General features: G+C 42.9%; 1 protein-coding gene across 2 annotated transcripts in view; it reads left to right on the top strand.

Annotated features, from left to right (window-relative positions):
- MID2 (midline 2) overlaps positions 1-26659 on the top strand; it is a 100648-nt gene that overhangs the window by 11901 nt on the left and 62088 nt on the right. For both annotated transcript variants that reach the window (XM_072626387.1, XM_072626386.1), the window contains exons 2-3: positions 2170-2885; positions 16408-16503. In XM_072626387.1, the coding sequence (XP_072482488.1) occupies positions 2187-2885; positions 16408-16503 (795 nt within the window). In that variant the 5' untranslated portion in view covers positions 2170-2186. The remainder of the gene's footprint in view (positions 1-2169; positions 2886-16407; positions 16504-26659) is intronic.

A 26659-nucleotide genomic window follows, 5' to 3' on the forward strand; every position in this document is an offset into this window, starting at 1 on the left:
CTCTGTACTTAGCTGGGCTGGTCCTCAGAAAGCAGACACAGTCTGTCACCGGGCTCAGACTCAAAGCTTTTCCAGTATGTTAGAATATGCCAGAGTTTATGCCCTGTTGGCATGGCCTCTGAAGTTACCACCATGTCACAATGTGGCATTAGAGAAGAAGGAATTCCTTCATGGGGGAATAGACCACCTCTATAACCAAAAAATCCCATTCAACATAAAATCTCATGGTCTACAGTTTACCCTGACAGGAGCACATTATATCAATGTGGTAGAAAAGGCTGGTTCAGACCAGTTAGAGTTTTCAAATTTCCCCTTCGATACCCTTTGAGCCCGTGTCATCTTGGGCCAGGTTCTTCATTTCCTTGGGCCTCTTTTATCAAATGAGAGGGTTGGGCTAGATGCCTCTGAAGTGCTTTCCAGTTCTAAATCCAGAACCCTATGTGCAATCTTGAGGGAGTCACTTAGTATCTCTGAGACTCAGTTTCCTTCCATGTAAGGATTTGAAATTGTTGATCACCTTCTCCTTCGGGATACTCTCTCCTTCCTGATCTCTTTTGGTTCTCCTCCTACCCCAACCTCTGACCACTCCTTGGCCTCCTTTTCTAGAGAATCATCTTTGTTCTGTCCTATGTGCCAACTTACACACTAGGGTTCTGGCCTGGCTTACTTTTCTTTTCTCTCCGTGACTTTATCAGTTCAACTACCATCTCTATACAGATGACGTTAAGATCTATTTATCTACCGCCTCCTGTCTTCTGGGCTCCAGTCTGTTGGACATCTCCACTTGTATAATCTCAGAGGTGTCTCAACAGATCCCATATGAAACTTCTATTTCCCCCTAAACCCACCTTTCTTTTTAACATCCCGATTCTATTGAGTGAAACCACCATTCTTGTGTTCACCTCTCACCTGGGCTATTGCAGTAACCTCTGAATCAGTTTCCCTGCCTCTTGTCCCCCTCCTCTTCAATTCAGAGGTCACACCATTGCCAAATTGATATTCCAGAAGCACAGGTGTGACCATGTCACTTCTGATTAGGAACTTCATTTGCCTCACCATTACCTCTGGGACAAAATACAAGCTTCATTGTCTGGCTTTGACCTCTATTCCTAGATTGATTTCACGTTAGTCTTCATGTTCCAGCCAAACTGTCCTCTTGTTGTTCCTCTCCCATACCCCCAAGCAAGATCCCATCACCTGTCTCTGTGTCCCTCCTCTACCCTCTTTAAGTTTTCTGTCTTCTACTATGAAACCTCCCCCATTCTCCCCAAAGTCCTGCTTCCATTATTTTTAAAGAAATACTTAATTATTCTTGATAACCAGGATTCTGGTGAGATCGCCTGGTCCGCTAGTAGGGAGATGGGCCTTCAATTGGAGCTACCAGAAGTCATTTGACTGTGAAAGAAAAAACAAATATTGGATACTCCCTGTGTTCTATACAGATTGGGATCTTTGGTCCAGTTTTTTTTTAATTCATTGTGTTTGCATCTGACTCCTAAGCACCTAAGTAAGATCCTTACAATCTATTTTTGCCTTTTAGTTTCCTTATAGCAGCATCCAAGATCTTTTGATTAGTCTCTAAAACTTTACAACCATCTTGTACTCTACCTCCTCTTCCCTCCTCTCTGTTTTGTCAACTTGCCCTACTCCTTAATCCTTTTTGCCAATTTGCTTTACCCATCTATTTGTCCTCTTACCTCTTTTTACTTGCCTTGCCAACTACCTTCCTCTTTCCTTTCAGGTCCTTATTATTTAATCTTGTTCCTTCTTCTTCAACCTTCTGTCAAACAAGCTCAAAGTGAAATTGTTCTCTTGGCCATTTCCTTTAATTTCCCCTCACTAAACACAGTTTCTACTTTTTCACAAGTCAAAAGCCCTCTATTTCATCTTCACAATTTCCTATTTCTTATTCAGCTCAGTCATCTCTTCTCCTATTCCTTCTCCCATAACCTTCTCTCACAGCAGCTGAAAGTCAAGTAGACTCAGGCATTTTAGAAAGATTGTTAAAATAAGTGGAGGTATCAAAGATTTTCTGTTTAACTCTCAGCTAATGGGACATTTCAGCTTTTGAGCATGAATCTTCATTCAAAAAAAGTCTTAGTTTTAGATTATGGTACTAGGAGACCATTTGCTTTGGGAATTCTTACTAATACCTCCTTTGTGTTACAGGTGAATGACCAGCCTCCATGGTTCTTAATGGACCAACAAGATTATCTTCATTAAAGATGGAAACATTGGAGTCAGAATTGACCTGCCCAATCTGCCTAGAGTTGTTTGAAGACCCCCTCCTGCTTCCGTGCGCCCATAGCCTCTGCTTCAGCTGTGCCCACCGAATCCTTGTGTCCAGCTGTAGCTCTGGGGAATCAGTTGAACCCATCACCGCTTTCCAGTGTCCTACTTGCCGATATGTCATCTCCTTGACCCATCGTGGCCTAGATGGCCTCAAGAGGAATGTGACCCTACAGAACATTATCGATCGGTTCCAGAAGGCTTCTCTGAGTGGGCCCAATTCCCCAGGCGAGAGCTGCCGGGAGCGGACTTATAGGCCTAGCCCCACCATGTCTAGCGAACGAATTGCATGCCAGTTCTGTGAACAGGCTCCACCGCGTGATGCAGTGAAGACCTGCATAACCTGTGAGGTGTCTTACTGTGACCGCTGCCTCCGAGCCACCCATCCAAACAAGAAGCCCTTCACCAGCCACCGATTGGTGGAGCCAGTACCAGACACACATCTTCGAGGGCTCATGTGCCTGGAGCATGAGAATGAGAAAGTGAACATGTACTGTGTGGCTGATGACCAACTGATCTGTGCCTTATGCAAACTGGTGGGGCGCCATAGAGACCACCAAGTGGCATCTCTTAGTGACCGATTTGAGAAACTCAAGGTAAGAGATTTGGAAGTGTTCTGACAGTCTGTTCTCCCTGCTCAGAGTCATGTAGTCCTTTAATTTTCATGGGCATGGGTAGCTTTTCTCACATGACCAAGTAGTTTTTTTTTTCCATTTTGCATTCAAAGGGAATACCCATTTTAAAGAAATAGCTCTGCTCCTATAATTTGTCTACTCATGCAGACTCTTGCTGGGTTTGGCATCAGAGGACTTGGGTTCAGATCCTGACTTACCAGTGTGACTCTGGGCAGTTGACCCGGGGTGGGGAGTCTGTGGTCTTGAGGTTACATGTTCTGTGAAGTTTGGATTCAGTCAAAGGGTCACATTTGAAGACCTAGTGGGCTTCATGTGGCCTCAAGGCCACCGGTTCCCCACCCCTGACTAACCTCTTGTTTCTTCTGTTTTAAAAGGAACAAAGTATACTACATGACCTCAAAGGTGTTTTCTCCCTGGATCAATGATCCTAGGAACTCTGTTAATATATAGTCAGGAAGTGCATAAGTAACCAGTGGCCTATTACATCTACAGCCTAGTCAAGTCTGATGGCATCTAGTTATAGCCAAAGCAACATAGATAATAGCTAATAATAATAGCTAGCATTTATGGAGTGCTTTAAGGTTTACAAAGCACTTTTCATATGTTAATCCATTTGATCCTCACAGTAACATGGGAGGTAGGTGATATTTCTTATTCTCATTTTACAAATGAGGAAACTGAAGGTGATTTTTCTTTTCCCCTTTTTACAGATGAAGAAACTGAAGCACATAGTGGTTAAATGAATTGCTTATGGTCACACAGCTAGTAAATGTTTGAGGTTGAATTAAAACTCATTTCTTTCTGACTCCCAAGTAGCAAGCTATATCTACTGCTGCCTAGTACCTTCCCAGGTACTGGGAAACACTGCATGATACATACGTCTTCTCACCCATCCATTAGCTCTTTAAAAAAAAATTTTTTTGTTTCTTTCTGCTTGACAAATGCCATGAAACATGAGCATTTTCATGTTCACAGAACAGAAAAAAGGATTTGATCTGAAGCTACATATCTCTATAGCATACTGTTTGCATTTTCACAATGTAAAAAAAAGGCTAGTTTCAAAGCTGTCCTAACTTATCTGTATCTCCTTTTGAATCTCTTTTTGTTTTCTTTTGTACATTTCTCCCAAATGCTACAATGACCTTCTTTTCTTTTCAACCTCTCTATTGCTGTTCCCTCTCTTCTTCCTAAGTCCTGCTCCCTCCCCTCCATCATTAAAATCAATTCTCCCTTATAGTAAATAAACATAGGCATGGGGATAGGGGTTAAACCTGTGATCTCAATGATATAGGGAACTCCGGTATAAGGAAAATCCCTCTATCAGGGTAGATCAGCAGCTACTTTATAACTTAGAATCTTAGAGAGGTGCCTGGGGCATTGAGGAATGAAATGACTGCTCCAGCTTGTCCTGAGTCAGAGGGAAGACTTGAACCCAGGGCTTCCTGCCTCCAAGGCTATCTCTCTATCTACCATGCCATAGCAAGCTTATCTACACATTGGCCATATCCAAAAATTTATCTCTCACTCTCCCATGAGTCCCCCAGCTCTCTGCCAGTCCACCTCCTCTTTGGAGTGCGTCCATGTCTACGTGTCTATATCTGTTGTATGTCTGTCTTTCTGTACCTATGTTTATGTTGGGGGTGGGGTGGAGAGGTGGCAGGGAAGCTTTGGGTGTGTATAGTTATGTGGGTGATGGGGTTTGTGGGCAGCATATATGAAAAAGCCATTTTGGAACCATGAGACCTCACTGATCCACCTGGTGAGCAGGAAGGAGCCCTAAGTGCCTGACCGAATTGCAGTCATCATCACTGTGGGTAGTGGTCTGCCTGAGAGTCACAGGCCCAGACATTGCTGGGGTTTCATCAGTACCCCATTGGTCTTGCCAACTCAAGTGGTTTTGGAAACCCTATTACCTCACCCTGGGATTGCCAAGCATCAGGTTAGTAGATGAATTTCAGAGGTGACCATTGATCCTTCTCAATGTCCTTCCTGTGTGGGCACAAATGCCTCCAGAAGAATCCAGAAAATGTGTTGGTGTGTGGTTTGGTGGGGAAGTGAGAGTGTGGGACACTCAAAAGGGCCTGATTGTATAAGCCTGGATGGAGGGGGGAATCCAGGAAGGAGGAGGAAGGGAGAGAGAGGGAGGAAATGAAGGCTTTCTCCTGGTAGGCCAGTACTTGATCTCAGTCTGCCCTTAAGAATCCTGCCCTTTCATTTTTATTTTCTTTTACTTTTAATAGTTTGTTTTTTTGTAAGCACTTATTTATATCACCTTCATGCCTCCTCCATCCCCTTCCCTGTGAGCAACCCTGGTAATAATGAACTTTTTTTAAGAGGAGGGGAGAGATCTCAGCAAAACCAGTACATACATTAGCTGAGTTTAAGAGTATATACAGTAGAACCCCCTTTTAAAGGTGTGTATCAGCAGAAGCTGTTAAACTTGCTTTGTACACTGCATCCATCTGTATCTCCATCTCTGTAGGAAAGGTCACCCCAAAGGGGAAGGCACTGGTATCTGGGGGCACTGGAAAAATGGGATTTAAGCCGAGTCTCCAAGGAAGCTAAGGAAACCAGGAGGGGGAGGGAAGGAGGGAGAACATTCCAAAGGTGGGAGCCGGCCCAGGCTTTAGTGTATTCTAGAGGAGGAACAATTAGGGGACCATTTTTGCTGGATTGGAGAGTATATGGAGAGTTTGGAGAGATGAGAAAGGGGCAGACCATGAAGGATTTTAAACACCAAATGGAGGGATGATGACCTGTGTGACCATGGGTCGGTTATTTTATCTCTGTGGGTCTTGTTTCCTCATCTGTCAAATGAGAGAGTGGGATTAGGTGACCTCAAAAGTCCCTACCAGCTCCAGCTTGATCAGTGATCCTTGGAGCAAGTGTGACCTTAGGCAATTAATTTAAACTCACAGGGCTTCAGTTTTCTCATTTGTCAAATGGAGGGATTAAGCCAGATGGCCTCTGGGTTCCTTTTCAGTTAAGATCAAGGAGAGAGAGCTTAGGTCCTGGGACTGATGAGTAAGCAGTTCTAGGGAAATGTAGTGACTTAGCCAAGGTTATGGAGAGCATCTGTTCTTGGGGAGCTAGGTCTCAAGCCCAGGTCTTCTGCCTCTCTGGCCCCTGGCACTATATGCAATGATCCTCCTATGGGGCTGCTTTACCCTGTGTTCTCCCCCACTAAGACTGGCATCAGATGCTTTATACTTCAGCATAAACACATTACCCAAGTCATTAATTGATCACTAGCACAAGCAAATAAAGGTCACCTAATAGCTCACACATTATAGTGCTGCAAATTTTCCAACAACCTGGTGAGGTAAAGGCATGGCAAGTATGATTTCCATTTTCTGGATGTGGAAACTGAGGCTTTCTGAGAGTAAGTGAAGTCAGGATTAGTACCAGGTTTCTTCCATTTCCAAGACCAGTGCTCTTCCATTTATACCACAGTTTGCTTGGAGTAGATGCTTACTGTTTCAAAACGAAAGATATGACAGAAAGACAGAAGCTCAAGGGTTTGAAGCAATCTGGAGTTGGGAGAGTGAAGGGAGGGAGATGGGATGATGGAACAACCACTGCTAAAGACTTGCAGGTGTTGGAACTGGAACAAGGCAGTGATCCTGAGAAACATTGAAAGGATAAAACTCTGTATCCATGTGTATCCTTGAGATAATAAAAAAACTTGGAGAATATTAGGCTTGATATTAGGAAGAACTTCCTAACAGTCAAAGCTATCCAAAAAGAAAATCAAGTAGAGCAAATTGCCTCGGGAGGTGATACATTCTCCCTGCCTCCATCAGAGACCTTGGATGAGTTTTGGTGGAGATTTGGCAGGGGGGATACCAGTTGGACTAGATGTCCACCGAGCACCCTTTCCATCGCTGAAATGCTATGATTCTGTGATGAAACTATATCTCCACAGTACCAATTACTTGAAAACCTGTAGATGATTGACTGAATTTTCAAAATTTTGATGAGTGAAATATAGAGTCTGAGACTGAGCAGCGATTTTGGTAAGGAAGACCAAAAGAAGACCCTCTTTCAAACATTGCCTTTTTTGCTTTTGAGGAAATAGTAGATCCCTCAGATTATGAAATGAGTGGACATGAGGGGCAGTGTGGTGTTGTGGTGAGAGAGCTGGCCTTGGAGCCAGGAAGACTGGCTTCAGATCCTGCCTCTGAGACCTTCTAACTGGGTGACCCTGGTCAGGTAACTTAAAGCTTCCTATGCCTCAGTCTTCTCCATAGGCCAAGGAGGATGTACTGGATGACCGGTAAGGTCCCTTTCAACTCTTAAGTCTTAGGCATAGATCAGCACTGTTGTCCTGGTAGCATGGGCAGATCATTTAACTTGTCAGCACCACCAAAGACAATTCTCTCCAATTCTGACTTACCGAAAGGGAGCTCCCTCCCAAACTACAGACCTGGAGTAAGGGGTAAAAGAAATGAAAAGGTTTTCTGCTCAGGTTTGTGGTGAAAAGTAGAAGCATATGAATTGCTCACAAGGCTGTGGTGTGTTGTGTGTAGTAAAGGATTATTTCTTTCTTCTATTTGTATCCTTAGCACCTAGCATGGTGCCTGACCATGGGAAATGCTCAGTACTTGTTTGTTGATTGAATGATTAGGAGGTCTTCCGGATCATTTTGAATGGGGGGGCGTGGAGTTGGAAGGTGAACTATGTGAGGAGATCTGCTTTGGCTTGAAAGAATATTAACTTCTCCACATGAGGAGAGAGAGAGCTTGATTTTACTATCAGTTATATTCTATTGGGATGAATTAGAAATTGGAAAAGCATTCCTGATTATCTCCTTAATCTCTTGGGTACTTCCCTAAGGAGAGAAGGATTGTTGAAAGTAAAGTAGCAAGAAAAACATCTCTGGTCTTTTGTGAAGGAAAGGACAAAAACTCAAGCTAGAAATACCAGGAAAAAAAGAAGATAATGCTTACAGCAAATACACTACACAAGCATATCATGATGTAACGTAACACAAAATATCAGCATAGCTTAGCATAACATAACATTAACATAAACATAACATATGTCCAGTGATATATAGTGACTTAATGTTTTCCCTGGCCATGATATCATATGATTCCGACAACAGCCCTTGGAGGTAGGACAGAGGTCTTAGATTTATAGAGAGAACTGAAAGGGCCCTCAGAGACCATGGAGTCCAACCCCTGCCTTTTTGTTGTTGGTTTTTTGGAGGCAATTGGGGTTAAGTGACTTGCCCAAGGTCACACAGCTAGTAAATGTCTGAGGCCAGATTTGAACTCAGGTCCACCTGATTCCAGGGCCAATACTTTATCTACTGTGCCACCTAACTGGCCCTCCAACCCCCTCATTTTACAAAGGAGAAAACTGAAACCCAGGGACAGAAAGGGACTTGTGTGAAATTACACACAGGATCCTATGTCTAGAGCTGGAAGGGACTTCAGAGACCAGCTAGTTCAACCCCTCACTTTACAGAGGAGGAAACTGAGGCCCACAGAGAGCAAGGGACTGGCCCAAGGTGACATGTAGACTCTGATCTAGAGTTGGATTTAGAAATTTACAAATGAAGAAACTGAGGTTTTGAGAGGTTGGTGACTTGCCTGAGGTCACACAGCACTAAGCAGAGCAGATAGGATTTGAATTCTAGTCCCTTGACTCAAGATCCAGGGCTCTTTCTACTATATTCTGCTGATTATTCACATTTCCTTGACGAAGAAACTTTCACTCAAAGAGTTTGTGATTGGCCAATGGGAACATAACTAGTATGTGGCAGAGGTAGGATTTGAAAGCAGGTTTTCTGACTTTCCATTACACCATGAAGACTCCAAGCCAAGGAGTCCCTCCACCAATGGAGATCTTAGCCTTTCAGCAACTTTGCAAGATCTTCATGAGTCGCTGTGGCCAAAAGATTTACCTCTTTGCAGTAGACCTATTGATGGACCTCTCTCGGCATAGCTGGACTGGTAGTTCTGTGTTGGTCACACAGTCAAAGGCCTGGAATTGAAGCCTTTAGGAACCCACAGTCACCTCTATGACAAGATGAGGCATCAGCAGAGAATCTGGGTTCAAATCCTACTCTGACATTTATTCCCTGTTTGACCTTGATCAAGATACTTTATTTCCCTGGATCTCAATTTTCTCCTCTGAGGAGAAAGAAAGGGTAGGACTTAATGACCTCTGAGGTCCTTTTCAGCTCTATAGCTATGTTACCATGAGCCTGTGATCTCAACTTTAGTGGAGAATGCGAAGAAGCATAGCTAATATGTTTTGTTGTCTAGTCGTTTCAGTCATGTCTGACTCTTTGTGACCTCATTTGGGCTTTTTTTTGTCAAAGATACTAGAGTGGTTTGCAATTTTCTTCAGCTTATTTTACAGATGAGGAAACTGAGGCAAGCAGAGTGAAATGATTTGCTCAGGGTCACACAGCTAGTAAGTGTCTGAATCTGGATTTGAACTCAGGTCTTCCTGACTCCAGGCCCAACACTCTACCCACTGCAGCTCTGCCTGGTGAATATGTATCAACTGTTTATCCTGACTTTCTGGTCTGCAACTGATAGATTGAATTTTTTTTTCATTCTTCCAGAGCTTCAGTGCTGGTTTTTAATCATTTTTGATATAAGATCCCCTAAATAGGACTTAGAGTTCCTAATGTTGAATTGTGTAATGAGTAGAACATTAGATTTCAAATGGGAAAGTCTGAACAACCAGAAAGCACCATGGTCTCTTAAGATATGTTCTCCAATGAAATTCTATAATCCAGCCTCAGCTGTCACATCTACCAGTGGGGGTCAGTGTACATTTCAACCCAGAAACTACCAGTGCCTCAATTAATTCTTGAATGTTTAAAAATGCTTGTGTTTTGGATATTTCTTCTTAGAGGCATCTGGATAAAGTAGACAGAAACCTGTCATTGAAGTCAGAGGACCTAGTCAGATCCTGGCTTTTCTGCTTACCACCTGTGTGACTTTGGTCAAGTCTCTTCCACTCTCTGATCATTAGTTTCCTGGACTGTGAAGTGAAAGAGTGTAGCTATCTGATCTCTGAGGTCCCTTCTAGCTCCATGAACTCTACCTTCATATGCTCTATTAGCTCTATGAACCAATGAGATATTCCATATTTCGTGTGTGTGTGTGTGTGTGTTTAAGACTTGTAAGTTACAAACACTCCTCCCTCCCCCATCCTTAGAAAATGATGTTATTAACGTGGAAATACATTTTGATCTCTATAATTATACCGCTTTTTAAACTAGCAAAACCATCCTCCTTTGCTTCCAATCCAAACTCTTCAAGTTGATGTTAGGGCCCTCCACAGTCTAGCTCCACCCATCCTGCTGTTCAACCTCAGTTCCCTGCTTCTTTCCACCACAAATCCTTCAGCCTAGTTAGCTGGTCTCCTCACTGTTACCCCACACAGCCATTGATTTTTGACCCCGGCTTTTATTTAGGATATAGCCTGCTTACCTGGAATTTCTGCTCCCTCTATCCAAATCCTGCCTATTCTTCTGTGCCTCTATGCCCTATTCTGCCATCCAACCATCTTTGACTACTCCAGCCCACACTCACTAGAATGTAAACCCCTTGAGGCCAAGGACAAAGCCTTTTCATTTTATCTTTACTTGAGATGTATTTATAGACTTAACGATAGTTCCAGATGAAGCAAATCTTAACAGTGGTTTTCCAGAAGTCGGTAAAGCTTGCTACAGCTCTCACCCTGTGGGGTATGCATTCATCTTACCCCTCTGATTATTTCAGGAACTTGAAAGAATTACTGACAACATTATGAGCCAGAGTATGAGCAAAAGTGTTAGCATGGCCTTAATTTTAAGTACTTCTTCATTTTGATTGCAGGATTTTCCTACTGCCTAACCCGACAATGACGTCTGTGTAAATCAGACATGATTATCGTAATTCTCTTGGAGAGTGGTGTTGTCCCATTTCCATGCCTCCAGCCTGCCAAAAATATGGCGGATGAAAACCAGTGGGAATAGAGGAATTTCCTGAAATGAATAAACAAGCATATTTTCATTTTCTCATTATGTTTCCAACAATTTTCATAAAGTATGCTCAAACCGAGCCACGTTTACACGTTTTGGGGTTCTTGTTTTAAAATATCACCTGGCAATAAAGGATATTGGCAGTGATATAGGGGGAAAGTTGAAGAGAGAGAAAAGGGAAGAGAGAAACAGAAGACTAGAAGGGGAGATTGAGAGATGGGAAAAATGGAGCAAGACTGAGCAAATTTAGAGGAAATTCGAAAGGATATTAGCAGGTTGGAAAATCAGATGAAGTAGAATACTTTTTATCTCTTTGCTGGCTGGCCACTTGACCTTTTTTCCCTCTTTGTCTTTTTCCCCACCCACCTACCTACCCCAGCCCCATCTTTTTTCCCATTCAGCCTTCTAGTTAACTAGACAGCCTTCTTTTTGGAATTCTATGCTGATTAGTGTACCCAACTCTATAAATCTTATGTGTGTAAGACTATGTTTCTCTGTGTGTAATATACATTATATATGCACATATCGATCATTATGTCTGTCATTTTACAGAAGAGGAAACTGAGCTTTAGAAAGTTAGTAACCTGCCTGAAGTTACATAGATAGTAATTTATCACAGTGCTACAGACATATGGTCATAAGATCTTAGATCTAGACCTAGGAAGGACCTCTGAGGCCATCTGTTCCAACCCCCTCATTTTACAAAGTAGGAAACTGAGGCCCAAGGAAGAAAAGTGATTTGTCCAAAGCCTCACAGGTCACACACTGCAGTCTCATATCTATATCTGTTTCTGAAGATCTTTGTGGAACTCTACCAAGGTGCTCTATGTGAAAGTGCTTTGAGAAGTATAGAGATTATGTGAATACCAGAGATACTTATTAGTGCTCCAAAGCATATTGAATTATGTTTTGGCTTCTAGCAATTGCACATTTGGGCTCCTAAAAAAATGGCCACTGTTGGAGCCTGGTACTGTTGGGGGAGGGAAGGAGACCTATTACAGGATTTCATTTGAGAAAGTCTTAGTGGGCCATTAAATGGAAATGGTGGTTTTTCTCAGGAGGAGAAGAGGATCAGGCTGTTTTGTATTGTGTTCAAACTGGAGAAATAAGCAAAGAAGGAGGGTTTAGCTCCTGGCTGTATTTAGTCACCCAACCAGGGCTTCTCCTAAACCAGGGTTCTTGACTTGGGATCCATCACCTTGTTTTGTTTAATATTTTGATAATTATTTTAATATCTATAATTCAGGCATGTTGTGATCCAACATATTTTCTTGTGTGCATTGACCATCATCCTTCTGAGAAGAGGGCCACTGACTCCCCAGATACAAAAAAGGGTCCATGACCCCATGATCCCTTGGATAGCAAGATAGTTTCAGGGCCTCATGAAATGAAGCTTCATGACCTCCCAGCTGGCTTCACATCTTGACTAACCCAGGGGCAGGACTTGGCCAAGCCTCCCTACCTCCATCTGGCCTGGTCCTTTGGGTTTTTCTGCTGCCTGAACTTGCAGTTGAGAGCTTGAGGCAGCTGATCCTTTGTCTTCCCCTCTTCCTGTGGGGCAGACTGCTGTGGAACTCCATCCTTCTGCCCAAAGAGCCTCTACTTTGCTTTCCTCCTTCATTCTGGCCAATGCTCTTGTCATTGCTTCCTCTTAGCTCCTCAAATGGGGAAAATTAACCAGAGTTCCAGATGGTCAGGGCAAAGGTCCTAGAGTAAGCATCATATCAGTGCTTCTTGTGAGACCTAGCCTGTGTCAACCCAAGATGAAATACATGTATTTTGGGAAGGAATCAAATGTGACATAAGGCTATGGCCTTTAGTTTCTGAACCAGATGGCCAGTTCGGCTTCTAGAGAATCCATATGTCTTTGATGAACACAGAGACAGACTAAAGCAAAAAATCATATCTGGATTTGAAAATTGACTTTTAAAGAGAATACAAGGTGGGTCCCTAAAAGCTGAGGAGGGTCCTTTCTGTTGCTAGCAAGCCTGTGAGATCAAAGATTCCTAGATCGAGAACTGGAAAGGACCTCAGGGGCCATTCATATTGCAGATGGGAAAATTTAAGCCCAGAGAGATGAAAAAGCTTGCCCAAGGTCACACAGATGCTCTGTGTTCATCATTGAGCCTGAATTCTAACTTAAAACATTTGTATATCAATGAACGAAGCTTGAAATTAGGCTTATCTTCTCAGGCCTGCTTCTGCTGTTAAAAGGGGTTGGCGTTTTGTAAATTGCTAGGTAGGGCTTAGGCAAAGGAACCATTTGCCTCCATTTTGTGACAGTAACGCAAATCCCACAACCCAGCAAGACCTTAAATTGTGTGTGTACAGGTCTGATTTCTTTTTTCAACGGCTTCTTGGAGGCTCCGAGTCTCAGATCTGAGCCACAAATGCATAAAGCACAACAGTGTTCATACTTGTTCTCTGAATTATGAATTATTTATAAGGGTTTCCAGCATCTCACATAAGCCTGGTACATAGTAAGCATTTCATAAATGCTTGTCAGTTGATTGATGACATTTATGAAACGCTTTTTCAAAAACATATCATCCTTGAGGACTGCAAAGTTTGAAGAGAAATATATTATCTTTTGAATTATTGATTCCCCATATCACATGTTTGAGAAGCAAGGTGATAGAGTGTATCCAGAGTCAAGCAGACCTAAGTTCAAAGTCCATACTGGCTGTGAGACCCTGGGCAAGTCACTTAACCTCAGTGCCCCCAAGCAACCCTCTCAAATTTGAAGTTTAAGTGAATGTGCCAGTGGATTGGTAGCGCTGATTTCCTCATCCTTCCGCATCCCTCGGAATTGCGGCTCCATCCAAAACAAATGAGCAGAAACGAACATATCTACCCTAGGTTCTCCATTCTGTGTTACATTTCTCCAAGGTATTCTAATTTGTGCCTTTAGGACATATGAGATTTCCATTGGTCCAGGAATAATCTCCAAACTGAGATTCCTGCTCTCCTCTCCACTGCCTCCTACTATGCGAATGATCTGTGCTTTAATGTACAAGTTTACACAAGTAAACACACCCTAAAATACATACAGGGGAACTTTTTTTTAACTGGACCCATGAATTTATTCATGTTGGGATTCCTTTAGCCAACAAAAGTTAGTACCGTCTCTTCCATTCTTCTCTTAGATAACTTGAGAAGTTAAGTGACTTGCCCAAGGTCATACACCCAGGAGGTGTCAGAGTTGGGACTTAACCTCACCAAGTCTTCCTGACCCTGAGGCTGGTTTTTTAGCCACAGTTCCGGCCTTATACAAGGTAAATTAAGCATCCGCAACCTCCTAGTGTATTGAAAAGGAATGCTGTGCTTGAACCCTTCTGAGCAGACTTCCTGAAGGCTCTGGCTGCAATGAAAAAAGAATCTGTTCTCTGGAGCTTTCATAGAGCTGGAAAAAGGCTGAGATTGAGAGGTTTCTAAAAATCATGGTGGGGGATGTTTTAAGGAGAAGGAAGCAAGGCAGGAGTGTAGTGCGAGGCTGGGGAACCTGCAGCCTCAAGGCCACACGTGACCTGCTAGGTCCTCAAGTGTGGCCCTTTGACTGAATCCAGACTTGACAAAACAAATCCCCTCTAGGTCCTCAAGTGTGACCCTTTGACCAAATCCAAACTTCACAGAACAGATTCCCTTAATAGAAGAATTTGTTCTGTAAAATTTGGACTCAGTCAAAAGGTTGCATCCGAGGACCTAGAAAGCCACATGTGGCCTTGAGGCCGAAGGTTTCCCACCCCTGGTATAGTGTCTGAATAAGTTCTTGGCAGGGGGAGGGGTTGGGGGGGAGAAGAAGCTCCAGTTTAAGGCTTGAGAGAAAGGGGGTAGAAATAAGGATATGGGTGAGAGGGAAGATGGAAGAGATCCTAGAGGCTAGCTAGTCTAACCACCTCGTTTAACAGAAGAGAAAACTGAGGCCTGGGAAGAAGTGATTTGCTCAAGGCCGCAGAAAGGATCCTAAATATAGAACTGGAAGGGACCTCAAAATCTGCATAGTTCAATCCCCTCATTTTCCGGAAGGGGAAGCCAAGACCCATTGAGATAATATGACTTGTTCAAAGTCATGCAAAGTAAATGGCAGAGCAAAGATTTGAGCTCGTGTGTTCTGCCTTGGCATCCAGTGCTTTCCCTCACTTCAATGATGGGACAAAACCTCATTGTGTTTGGGAGTTGGAGGGGGCAGATTTGCTCATCTCAAGCCTGTGGTTCTAAATACTACAGTTAGGTTACATGAAGCCCTTCATGGAGATGGGAGCTGCTTACAACATGTGCCTGAAAGCACGTGAGTGACATCATCTAGTGCTCTCTCTCTTGATCCGATCACCCTGTCCATCTAGCTCCTCCATGGGCCACTCCTTAATGGTGAAGAAGGAAAACTCTGAGGCTAGATGAATGGACAGATGATTGAATGAAGATTTATTCATTTGGATCATCCAGTGCAAGTCTTGTCATCATTTCTCTTGTCATGGTCCTCTTCGAAAATGAAGGACGAACGAACACAACAGCAACTCAAGTGCCATTTTTTTTTTGAGGGGTAGATACAGATTAGTCCTATTAGTGAGAATAATGAATCCTCCTGAAGTGATTGCATTATTTGAATTTGCCCTGAATATTTCCATTGGGTTGGAACCAGTTACCATATTTAACCTAACTATCGCTTCAAACACTGGGAATTCAGATACATGTAACCAGGGGATTCATTATTCGTACTAATCAGGACCTACCCATGTTGTATCAGGACCAAAGAAATATTCCAGAAATCTAATGATGATATGAAAAATTGGAGAGGCCTAGGAAACATGGTGTTGCCATAGCAATGAACTTGACTGGGAGTTGTAATACATGGGTTTGAACACTAGTTCTGCTGCTAACTTGACATAGAACCTTTGTTGTTGTTCAGTCATTTTCAGTCATGTCCAATTCTTTGTGACTCTTTTGGTGGGTTTTCTTGGCAGAGATACTAGAGTGGTTTGCCATTTCCTTCTCCAGCTCATTTGACAGATGAGGAAACTGAAAAAAACAGGGTGAAGAAACTTGCCCAGGGCATACAACTAGTAAGTGTGAGGCTGGATTTGAACTCAGGAAGAGGAGTCTTCCTGACTCCAGGCCCAGTGCTCTATTCACTGCAGTGCCACCTAGCGGCCCTCAAAAAACCTATGTAGCAGGGTGTAATGGAAAAAGTGCTAGATTTAGACTCATTAAGTTTTGGTTCAAATACAGGCTCTGCCTCTTCATACTTGTGTGATGTTGGACAGATCTCTTCCCCTCCTTAGGTTAGACTTGACCTCTGAGATCCCTTCCAGTTCTGACAGTAGGATCTTTACAATGAGGCTACTTTTGAGTCTGAGAAAATTCTCATGTGCAAGGTCATTGGAAATGAATGTTTAGAGTTCTTGGCTGCCACATCAAGTGTGTCAATGCCTAACTATTGATTTTCTCTCCTTTTTCTCCCCCATGCTGCCACTTTGTCCTATTCCATGATGACAGCAAGCTCTGGAAATGAACCTGACGAATCTGGTTAAGCGTAATAGTGAGCTGGAGAATCAGATGGCCAAACTGATCCAGATCTGTCAACAAGTCGAGGTACGTGCTGCTGATGTTTGACTGTCCCAGAGCACTGGAGACTCCATTTTCTTTCTAGGGTATGACTTCCTCTTCTGGCTAACCTTGGCATTTGGAGGGAGGTGGATGGCAAAGTGTCACCAGCCCGTCACTAGCCACTTCTCAAGCACCAAGTGTCACCAAGCACTGTGCTGGGTACGGAGAATATAGAGACAAATTTAAAATTGTCCCTGCCTTTAATTAGCAAGCAGGTATTAAGCAACCTACTATGTGCTAGGCACTGTGCTAAGTGCCCGTGATACAAAGACAAAACTATAATCGTCTCTGCCTTTAATCAGCAAGCACTAATTAAGCACCTCCTGTGTGCTAATGCCAAGGCTACAAAGGTGGAAGTGGAAGTAGTCCCTGTCTTCAAGGGACTCAAGCTTGTTCACCCTAAGAAACAATGAACAAGATGGGAAGGCTGCCCCTTTGGGAGGGAGAAGCGATGTGGAGATTGGCCCTGAGGTCTGAGAAATGGAATTCCATTCGGAGAGGTGGCTGGGCCACAGTAGGGGAGCTGGAGCAAGGGTGGGGTGAGGACTATTGGCTCAGTTGCCAGCACCACAGGTAGCATTCTCCTCTCTGCCTTTCACCTCCACCCACTATTTGTCCTACTTCTAGCCTCTGCCCATCCTCATGGCTGTTCCTGCCCTGTCATCACTCCTCTCCTCATCCCAACCCAGCTCAGCCAAGGATTGTTTCTGAAATAGGAAAAGCAAAGCAAAAAATGAATGACCTGCTCTTCCCCCCTCCCCAATAGCAGAGAAAAAACTTTGCTAGGCTATTTTTCTTGTTTCGTTTTGATCTTATGGGAGGGGTGAGACCAGGTATGAAAGGTCATAGGAAGCCTCAGGGCAAGTACCAGGATAAAAAGGTTTGCAGGCCTGTTCATCAAGTTCTGATGGATGAGCCAGGTAAATGCAACCGGACAGGTGTACTTGGTTTTACACAATACGTATTGAAAGTACCTCCAAAGTTCAAGGCCAAATGCATTTCTGTACATCAGCTAATATCTTAAACCCACAAGAGAGGGATTCCTGTTTCCACGAGCCCTTCCAGGACTTCTTAGGGAAAGCAAAGAATCTTTCTGCTAGGTGAGTAATTAATTACCTGCTCTTAGCTTGTAGTGTAGATTTTGCTGGCTTGGGGTTCTGGTTAGCAGAGAGTGCTTGGGTGGTAAGTTGCCAGGGGAATGAGATCCTAGGAGCTTAGATCTAGACCCAACAATGGTGGAGGAAACCTTGGAAGCCATGGAATCCAACTCCCTCATTTTTTAAAATTAATTTATTTGTTTTCGGTTTTCAACAATCACTTCCATATGTTTTAAATTTTCTTCCCCTCCCTCCCCTCTCCCTCCCCTCTCCCTCCCCTCTCCCTCCCCTCTCCCTCCCCAAGATGTCACGCAGTCTTATATGGGTTCTATGCAAACATTCTTATTAAACATATTTTCACTTTAGTCATGTTGCATAGAAGAATTAAAACGAATGGGAAAAACCAAACATAACAAAGGAGAAAATAGTCTGTTTCATCTGCGTTCTGATTCCATAGTTCTTTCTCTGGATGTGGATGGCATTTTGCATCATGAGTCCTTTGGAAATGTTTTAGGTCCTTGCGTTGTTGCAAAGGGCTAAATCTATCCTAAACAGTCCGTGCGTACTGTGGCTGTTACTATGTACAATGTTCTCCTGGTTCTGCTCATTTCACTCTGCATCAGTTCATATAAGTCTTTCTGTGTTTTTCTGAAGTCCACCTGTTCATCATTTCTTATTTCTTATTCCATTACCTTCATATGCCACAACTTGTTCAGTCATTCCTCAATTGATGGGCATCCCCTCAATTTCCAGTTCTTGGCCACCACAAAAAGAGCTGCTACAAATATTGTTGTACATGTGGGTCCTTTTCCCATTTTTATGATTTCTTTGGGCTATTGCCTTAGAAGTGATATTGCTGGGTCAAAGCCTATGCACATTTTTATAGCTCTTTGGGCATAGTTCAACACCCCCCCCCCCATTTTACAGAGGAGGAAACTGTGGTCCAGGGAGGGGAAGGGACTTGTTCAAGGTAGCTCCTAGAATCCTAGAAAGAGAGCCAGAAGGTACCTTAGAGGCTACCCTTCTTGTTTAACAGAAAAGGTAACTGGCTCCCAGAGAGTTGAATGACTTACCCAAGGTCACACATAAGAGCCTAACTCTAAGAGCTAGAAAGGGTCTCAGAAGCCATCTAGTCTGATCCCTTTGTTTAACAGATAAAGAAAATGACACCAAGAGAGATAAAGTGATTTGTCCAAGGTCACATAGGCCAAGCTGGAATTTGAACCCAAGTCTTCTATGCAGGGCTTCTTAAACTGTGGTCATGACCTTTAGAGGCCTTCTAGTGGAAATCCCTCATTTTACAGATCAGGAAACCCAAGGCCCAGGGAGGTTAAGGGACTTCCCCAAGGTCACACAGCCACCAAGCCAAAGTTGAAACCCATGTCCTCTATAATCCAAAGGTAACTGGGAAGCTATTTAATTCAACCTTCTCACTTTACACAAAGGAGGAAACTGAGGCCCAGGGAGGTACAATGACCACCCAAGATCACTCTAAGGTAAAATTTTAACCCAGATCCACTAATTCCAGAGCCAGTGTCTTTTCCTCATCAGTTGCTGTTAGAGCTTGAGGTGATTAAAGAAGGGATGGGTACCACTTCTTTCTTTCCTTCTCTTTCTTTCTTCATGTTTAACTCCTATTCCCTCCATCCCCTCCTTCTGCCCCCCTCCAAAATCAAAGGAATAGAGAGACACAGCAGAGGGTTTGTGAAGGAGAAGGAATTCTAGAGCAGATTTCACCTGTGTAGCAATCATAGAATGAAACAAAATGAACTCACAGAACAAGAAGACTGTTGCCCCTTGACTGAGCAAGAGCTCGGATTGTGCCAGTGGGTATCACTGCAAAGGGGAAGCAGGATAATCATTACAAATGGCTTGGCTTCATTCTTTACATGTGTGCTTGGGGAATCAGAGGAGGGCTGATACTGATTGTGATGGAAACCTGGAATATAGAAACCATATTCTTGATCATTGAAAAGCTTTTATTAAATAGAATCTAGCAGAACTGCAAAACAATTAGGTGGTCTTTGGTGTTCACCTACGTCGCCACACTATTACGCCCCCCGCCCTTCTTCAGGGTTGCCTGGGTTCACCCATATTTTAATAGAAGAAAGAGCACTGCATTTGGAGGCAGAGAAAGGAGGTTCGTGACCTTGAGCAAGTCACCTAACCTTCATTTTCTTCATCCGGAAGATGAGAGGACTAGATAATCCTGTTTAAAGTCTCCTCTAGCTCTAAATCTATGATCTTCCTATAGAATTAGCTCCATAGATGTGCATTCCTATGGGCTCTCCAATCAAAGCCTTGATTCTCTTTACTCAGGGCCATGCTATTCTCTGATTTCAAGGGAACAAGTCCTTAATACATTTTTCTTTTTGCCCAGATGACTTCATTTCTATAGGGAACTATAGGTAAGGACTCTCTCTGTATCAGTATGGCGCCTTCATTCTTCTACACCTCATGGTCTTGAAGAGTTGTTTGGGGACCCCGAGAGTTGAAGTCACTTGCCCAGAAATAGAGAGCCAGTGTGAGTCAGAGGCTGGATTTGAATGTAGGTCTTCTTGATTCCAAAGCTAGCTCTCCATACCCTACTCCACACTGTCCCTCTGTTAGCTAACATGTACCCAATGCTTTCATGGTGGAGGAATGACTAACTCTGCCCCTCCCAGGCAACACATGTGTGTTCTGACTATGGCTTCTGGAGAAAAGAAGTAACTCATATCATGGGAATTTCAAGCCAGGGAGGAGAGAATGACTCCATGACAGACTAGTGAGAGATCACTTTGGGGGCAGTTCACCTTGGGGTGATACATCCGATCGTATGGGTAGCCACCTACTCTGTCTGTGCATAGGGCTACCTCTTTAAGAATTTACTTTTCTATGTCATGGTACAAAATAGAACTTGAGACATAGTCCTTGTTTCTTGAGAGTTTACAGTTTAACAGACACGCAGATCTGCATATATGGAAAATACCGACATCAGAATAAAAGATGAAAAAAATGTAATATAGGGTGTCCCAAAAGTGTTAGTGCAGTTTTAAGTTTATTAAGGCCTAAACTGCACTAAGACTTTTGAGACAATCTGTATAATATATTACATCAAAATGCTGTAAGTCATGGGTCAATATGTTTTAGGCATTTGCTTGGTTATGGTCTGAATGGACTACATCTTCCATGATATTATCATCAAAAGTTAGGAATGTGCCCTGGATTGCCCAAGAATGGGGTTTGGACTAGGATTTCATTGGTACAGGGAATTTTGGAGGGCAGAAGGTCCTTTCAGCAATGCCGATCAAGAACTTTTCTACAGGACAACTTTTCTATAAGTTATCGACTGTGAGAGTTACCTAGAGTACCTCAGTGGTATATCAGGCTAGGATTTGCCCAGGGTCTCATGGTCAGTGTGTATCAGAGTTAGGCCTTGAACCCAGGTTATTGTGTCTTTGAGGCTATATATTATGTCCCGCTGCTTCTCCTGTGTCAAATTCCTTACTGTAAGTCAAGACATTTAGTAAATAGTATATTAAAGCTGGAAAGGACCTCAGAGACTCACTAATCCAACTTCCTTTTTCAGCATGAGGAAACTGAGGCTCAGAGAATGGAAATGAATGGCCCAAGGTCACTGGGTTTAGCTCAGGTGTCTGGTCTTCTAGTGCAGTGAGAATACCTAAAAGGACCCATTTAAAAAAATACCCCAGAGGCTGGTGAACCTGTACAACTGAGACTGGAAGAAGAGGGAGGAATTAGTGCAGTTTACCAACCATCTCTATAGTTCCTCCATTGGGTGAAGCACTGTGCTCAATATGGAGATCCTAGGAGAATGATACTGGCTCTTGTCCTCTAGTAGCCTGCCTTTTGCTGGGGCAACCCAAGGTGGACACAGAATAGGAAATGCAAGCTAACCTGAGGAAGGAGAGGATGTCCTCAAGTGAGACTCAAGGTTTTGCATTAGAGGTCATGTCTGAGTTGAGCCTAGAAGGGAGCCAGGGAGTCTAAGAGGTAGAAGTGAGGAAGCAAGGCATTCCAGGAATAGACCGTGTCTATGCAAAGTTATGCCAATGAGGAATAGACTGTCCAGTTCTGAGGATAGCTAATGAACAAGCTTGGCTGGAATATAGAGTGTATGAAGGAAAATAATAGGAAAGAAATGTGGGAAAGTGGGTGGGAGCTGGATGGTGGAAGACTTTAAATACCAACTTTAAGGAGCTTGCCCCAAAAGGAAGCCACTGAAGAGTTTTGAAAAGGGAAGGAATAGGGTTAAGCTTCAGTCTTAGGAAGATTAATTTGGCAACTTTATGGACAATGGGTTGAAGAGAGGGAAGACTGGAAACCAGGAGAACATTGAGATATGATTAGCATTAGAGATGAGTGGTTGCCATATGTATGGAGAGAAGACAGTGAATGAAAGAAATGTCATGAAAGTGAAATTGACAAGACTTGGTAACTGATTAGATATGGGGGATAAGAAAGAGGAATGATTAAAGATGCCACCAAGGTAGGTTGCAAACCTAGGTGAGTAGAAGAATGGTGGTTCCCTCGACAGAAATAGAGAACCTTAGAGGAGGGGTGAATTCGGGAAGAGACTAGAGTTCTTTTTTGGCTAATAAATGAGGGATCTTAATGCAAGAAGGTAAATTCAGCCTCTACAGTATCCTTGGGATTTGATAGGATGTATACTGTTATGGAATTACTATGAATATAGAAGTTCTTTGATTCTTCATCGAATTTATGATCTCTGCAATGTGGGTACTTCCCTCTGCCATTGCAGGTCATGACCCATTCAGACCCTTTTCCAACATATGACTCTTGTCCACGTTCTCCCATGGATCTCTCCTTGAGAGGCCACCCAGGGTGCCATAGGTCTTCCTCTAAAGTTCTTGGCATTGTGGCGGAGTACTCAGCAGATTCTTGGTTACCCCCTTACCCAGGCTTGCCACATGATGAGACCCCCCCTTTTCTGGTCAAAAGATGTCTTTTATGTCTTGTGCCACCCCAGACTTTCTGTAAACTTCTTTTCCCCTGTACTGCTTCTCACTGTTTTCTGAGCTAATGTCTCTCAGGATCATCCAGCATCCTCCTACAGTTTTGCATGGGAGTTATAGTCTAAAACTGTGCTGTCTTTGGCCTCCATCTCTTTTGGCTTGGCAATACAAGTAAGAATTGGCTGGCGGAGTTGGTTCCCAGGCTCTTTTGATCTTCTTGTGGGGATTGATTTATATTTATTTTTCAAAATTCTCTTTTTTTGTCATTATTCTGAACTCCATAAACGTCATCGAACCATGAATATTTCCATAATCCATATTCTTCCACAGAAGAACAGAAAAAGAGGATTGTGCATGAAACCATGAATCTATTAGGTTCAGTTTGCACTTTTGAAAATTGACTATAATAAATTCAACAAACCGGTTCCAACCTGTCCTCTTTGTCTATATCTCCTTTGGAGTCTCCCTTTGCTCTCTTCTGTACATTTAAAAATGCTATAATGACTTTCTTTTTTATTTTTATCACTCTATCTGATACCCCTTGTCCTTCCAAATCCTCTTCCTCCATGGGAAAAAAAAAATGAAAACTCTTCTTTTGTAGCAAATAAACATAGTTAAGCAAAACACACTTACAGATTGACTGTTTCTAAAAATATTTATCTGTTTGCTTCTCAAGTCCCCTGTCTCTGCCAGGTTGGGGCAGGGTGTAGGGAAAAGCTAGTATTCCTTATCCTTGGTCCTCCGGAGATGTGATTGGTCATCGCATTGATGATGGTTCTTAAGTCTATGAGAGAAAAGAAAATCACCAAGAGCTCTCTGTTCTCCCCTCCTCCTACTCAAGTCTCCTTCACTCCAACTATGTCCCCCTTTTCCTTGCCAAGGCAAAGCTCTCTACATGTGTCCTTGATTCTGTGCCCTCCCGTCTTCTCCAGTAGATTGTCCCCATAAGCATCTCCACTCAAGCTCCAATCTTTAGTCTCTCCCTATATACTGTCTCCTTCCCTGCTGCCTACAAACATGCCCAGATTGCCCCCATTGCTAAAAAGCACTCAGTGGATCCTAGCATGCCCACCAGCTATAATCCCATGTCTTTCTACTCTGCAGCTAAACTTCTTGAAGAAGCTTTGTGCCTCCACTTCTTTTTCTTATTCTCTTTTAACTCTCAGCAGTCAAACTTCTGACCTCCTAATTCAATGGAAACTACTCTCTCTAAAGATACCAGTCCTCTCTTAACTGCCCAATCAAATCCTGTTTTTGCTTCTCATCTTTCCTGACCTCTCCACAGCATCTGACACTGATGATCATTTTCTCCTCTTGAATATTCTCCCCTCTCTGGGTTTTCATGATTGTGCTCTCTCTTCTCTTCCCATTTCTTGATCTCTTTTATTGCATCTTCATGTCACAAATGCTGATTGTCAACGTCCCACGAGACTCTGTCTCATGGGCCCTTCTTCTCTTTATGTTGTCTTGCTTGGTGATCTCATTGGTTCCCATGGATTTCACTTTATCTCTAGGCAGGTGATTCACAGATCTAGTTATCTAGCCCTAGCCTTTCTCTTGAGTTCCATCAGCTACCCATTGGATATCTTGGAACTAGCTACTCTATTGACACCCCAGACTCAACAGAACTCATCAACCACCACCCTTGTGTGAATCACTGCAAAAGCCAAATTGAACTATCTGCTCCAAAGCTCTCCCAGCTCCAACCTATCCTCTACTCAGCTGCCAAGGAGTTTTTCCCCAAAGATCAGCTAGGATCATATCACCCTTTGCTCAGTAAACTCCATCAGTTCCCTATTTGCTCTAGGAGCAAACATAATGTCCTTTGGCATTTAAAATTCTTCATGACTTAATCCTGCCCTGATTTTGTTCTGGTCTCTCCTGTCACCATTCATTTGTGTAAGCTGTATTCCATGCTTGAAATATACTATTTCCATGTCTTTTTGAAGCCTAGTTCAGGTATTCCCTTTTCCATGAAGCCTTGCTTGATCTCCCAGATAGAAGTGACCTCTTCATGACCTCTGGAGCTCTATTTGACCTTTCCTTTGGGATTAAGATCAGAGAATCCTAGATCTACAGCTGGACAGCACCTCAGAAGCCATCTGGTTCAACCTCCTCATTTTACAGAGATGGAAACCAAAGCCCAAGGAGGGAAAATGACTTGCCCAAAGTCACACAAATAGTAAGCTTCAGTGGTAGGATTTCTTACATTCTTACTTCTATTATAGTTATTTATGGACCTATATTTTTCTTCCTGCCACAAGACTGAAAAGTGCCTTAAGAGTAAGCACTCATTCTTTGTTCATTATTGAGTCCCCCCAGAGCCCAGCACAGTTCACTTAATAAATGTTTGTGGAGTTGAACTGAGTGATGGCCAAATATTGTGTAAGACTAGACAGAGGACAAAATACACAGATGACTTGAAAAGGGATCTGGGGACCATTTTCTAATCCCTAATTAAAAACACCCGAAACTTAGTTGAATGAAGATTTGTCTTCAGCGTAACTTTATTCAGCAAGTAAGCCTCGCCTGACTTTCTCAGTGGTGGGCCTCATTATGGGCAAGCCGGCCCAGGTACTTCTGAGAGAGCTCCAGCTGTTTCTCTTCATGCCAAACCTGTTTCCCTTCCTTGTTGTCTTAGATTGTTCTTGTCAGAGATTGACTTTCCAATAGGGGACCCTAAATACTCTCTCTTTTCCCTTTTCTTGTCATTTTTCCCAGCCTTCTATTCTCCCTGAGACGGGAAACATAGCTACATTCTTCCCATCATTACAGAAACAGAGATTAGAATCACCTCTTGTTTGTTAGCTGAATTCTGTAGTGGATTGGCCTGCAGCTGATAGTTGTTGCCCAGCTTTTAGAAACCGTCGACCTGGTATTTGGAAAATATTTTCTGTTAGGGCCAGGGATCATGGGAATGAGGCCAAGGAAGCCCCAACACTCCCTTTCATCTCTGTGTTGACCTTGCTACTCCAACAACTTGATCTCTTTATATAGTTCTTTGTCCTGTTTTTGTTTACATTTTCAAAGGAAATCCTTGTATCATGCCTATCTAGTGGAAAATGTATACCCAGATGAGTGCTTCCTCTTGGCTTCCAAGATGCCTTGGAAGTGAATGCTCCTGAAAAACAACTGAGAAGAGAGATGGGCAGTACCTAGTTAGCCAGCCAACAACATGTATTTGGATAGCCCACCATGATAGGTATTGTAGATGATAAAATAAAACCAACCAAAAAATAAAAACCAACTACCAAATGACAGATGTAGTAGTGGATAAAAAGCAAATAAGTATACATGATTGATACCATTAAAGAAACTTGGGTTAGGGAAGCACAACTTATAAATGTGTGTGGCACCTTGCATACAGTCAGTACTTAATAAATGTATTAAATAGAAATGTTAAAAAGACTCATTGATCTCCTGGAGGATTGAGAGAGGTCCTTTCTCCATTCTGGTGGACTATTCCTTTCTCCCTACCCCAGCGAAAGCCTATACCATCCATGTGATTCATAGCATTGCCGTCAGACAGGTTTTCATGGAGGACCAAAGAAAAAGGTTCACCATCAAGGTACTTCTTCCTGTTGATTGCTTCTGTGACTCCTCCCAGTTATCCTGACACTTGGAGTCATTGCTATTTGGTTATCCTTCACACATACAGTTGCTCTTTCTAATCCCTTCTGCTGTCTTCTTCTGTTTTGTGAGTGAATTCATCCCATTCATGTTCATGGTTATAGCTATTAGTTGTGTATTTCCCTCCCTCCTATTGTTCTGTCCTTCCCCCCTGCCTTTATTCCCCTTCTCCCTTTTACAAAGAATGTGGTGAAAGAGGAGTTGAAGCTGTTTTTAGTTTTCTTCCCCTCATTCTGTCCCTTATTGTGGATTTTTACCTTTTTTCCCCTTTTAATCCCCCTTCATGCCCCACCCTCTGACATTAAAAGTTTGTTTTGCTTATGAGTAATCCTTCACCAATTAGACTCTCCTTCTTAAAACCCCCTTCTACCCTCTCCCTGTCCCCACCTATTTCCCTGTTGAGTTTAATATATTTCTACATGCAAATCTGTGTGT

The sequence above is a fragment of the Notamacropus eugenii genome, chromosome X (assembly GCF_028372415.1).
Source record: "Notamacropus eugenii isolate mMacEug1 chromosome X, mMacEug1.pri_v2, whole genome shotgun sequence".
In the NCBI taxonomy this organism is placed as follows: Eukaryota; Metazoa; Chordata; class Mammalia; order Diprotodontia; family Macropodidae; genus Notamacropus; species Notamacropus eugenii.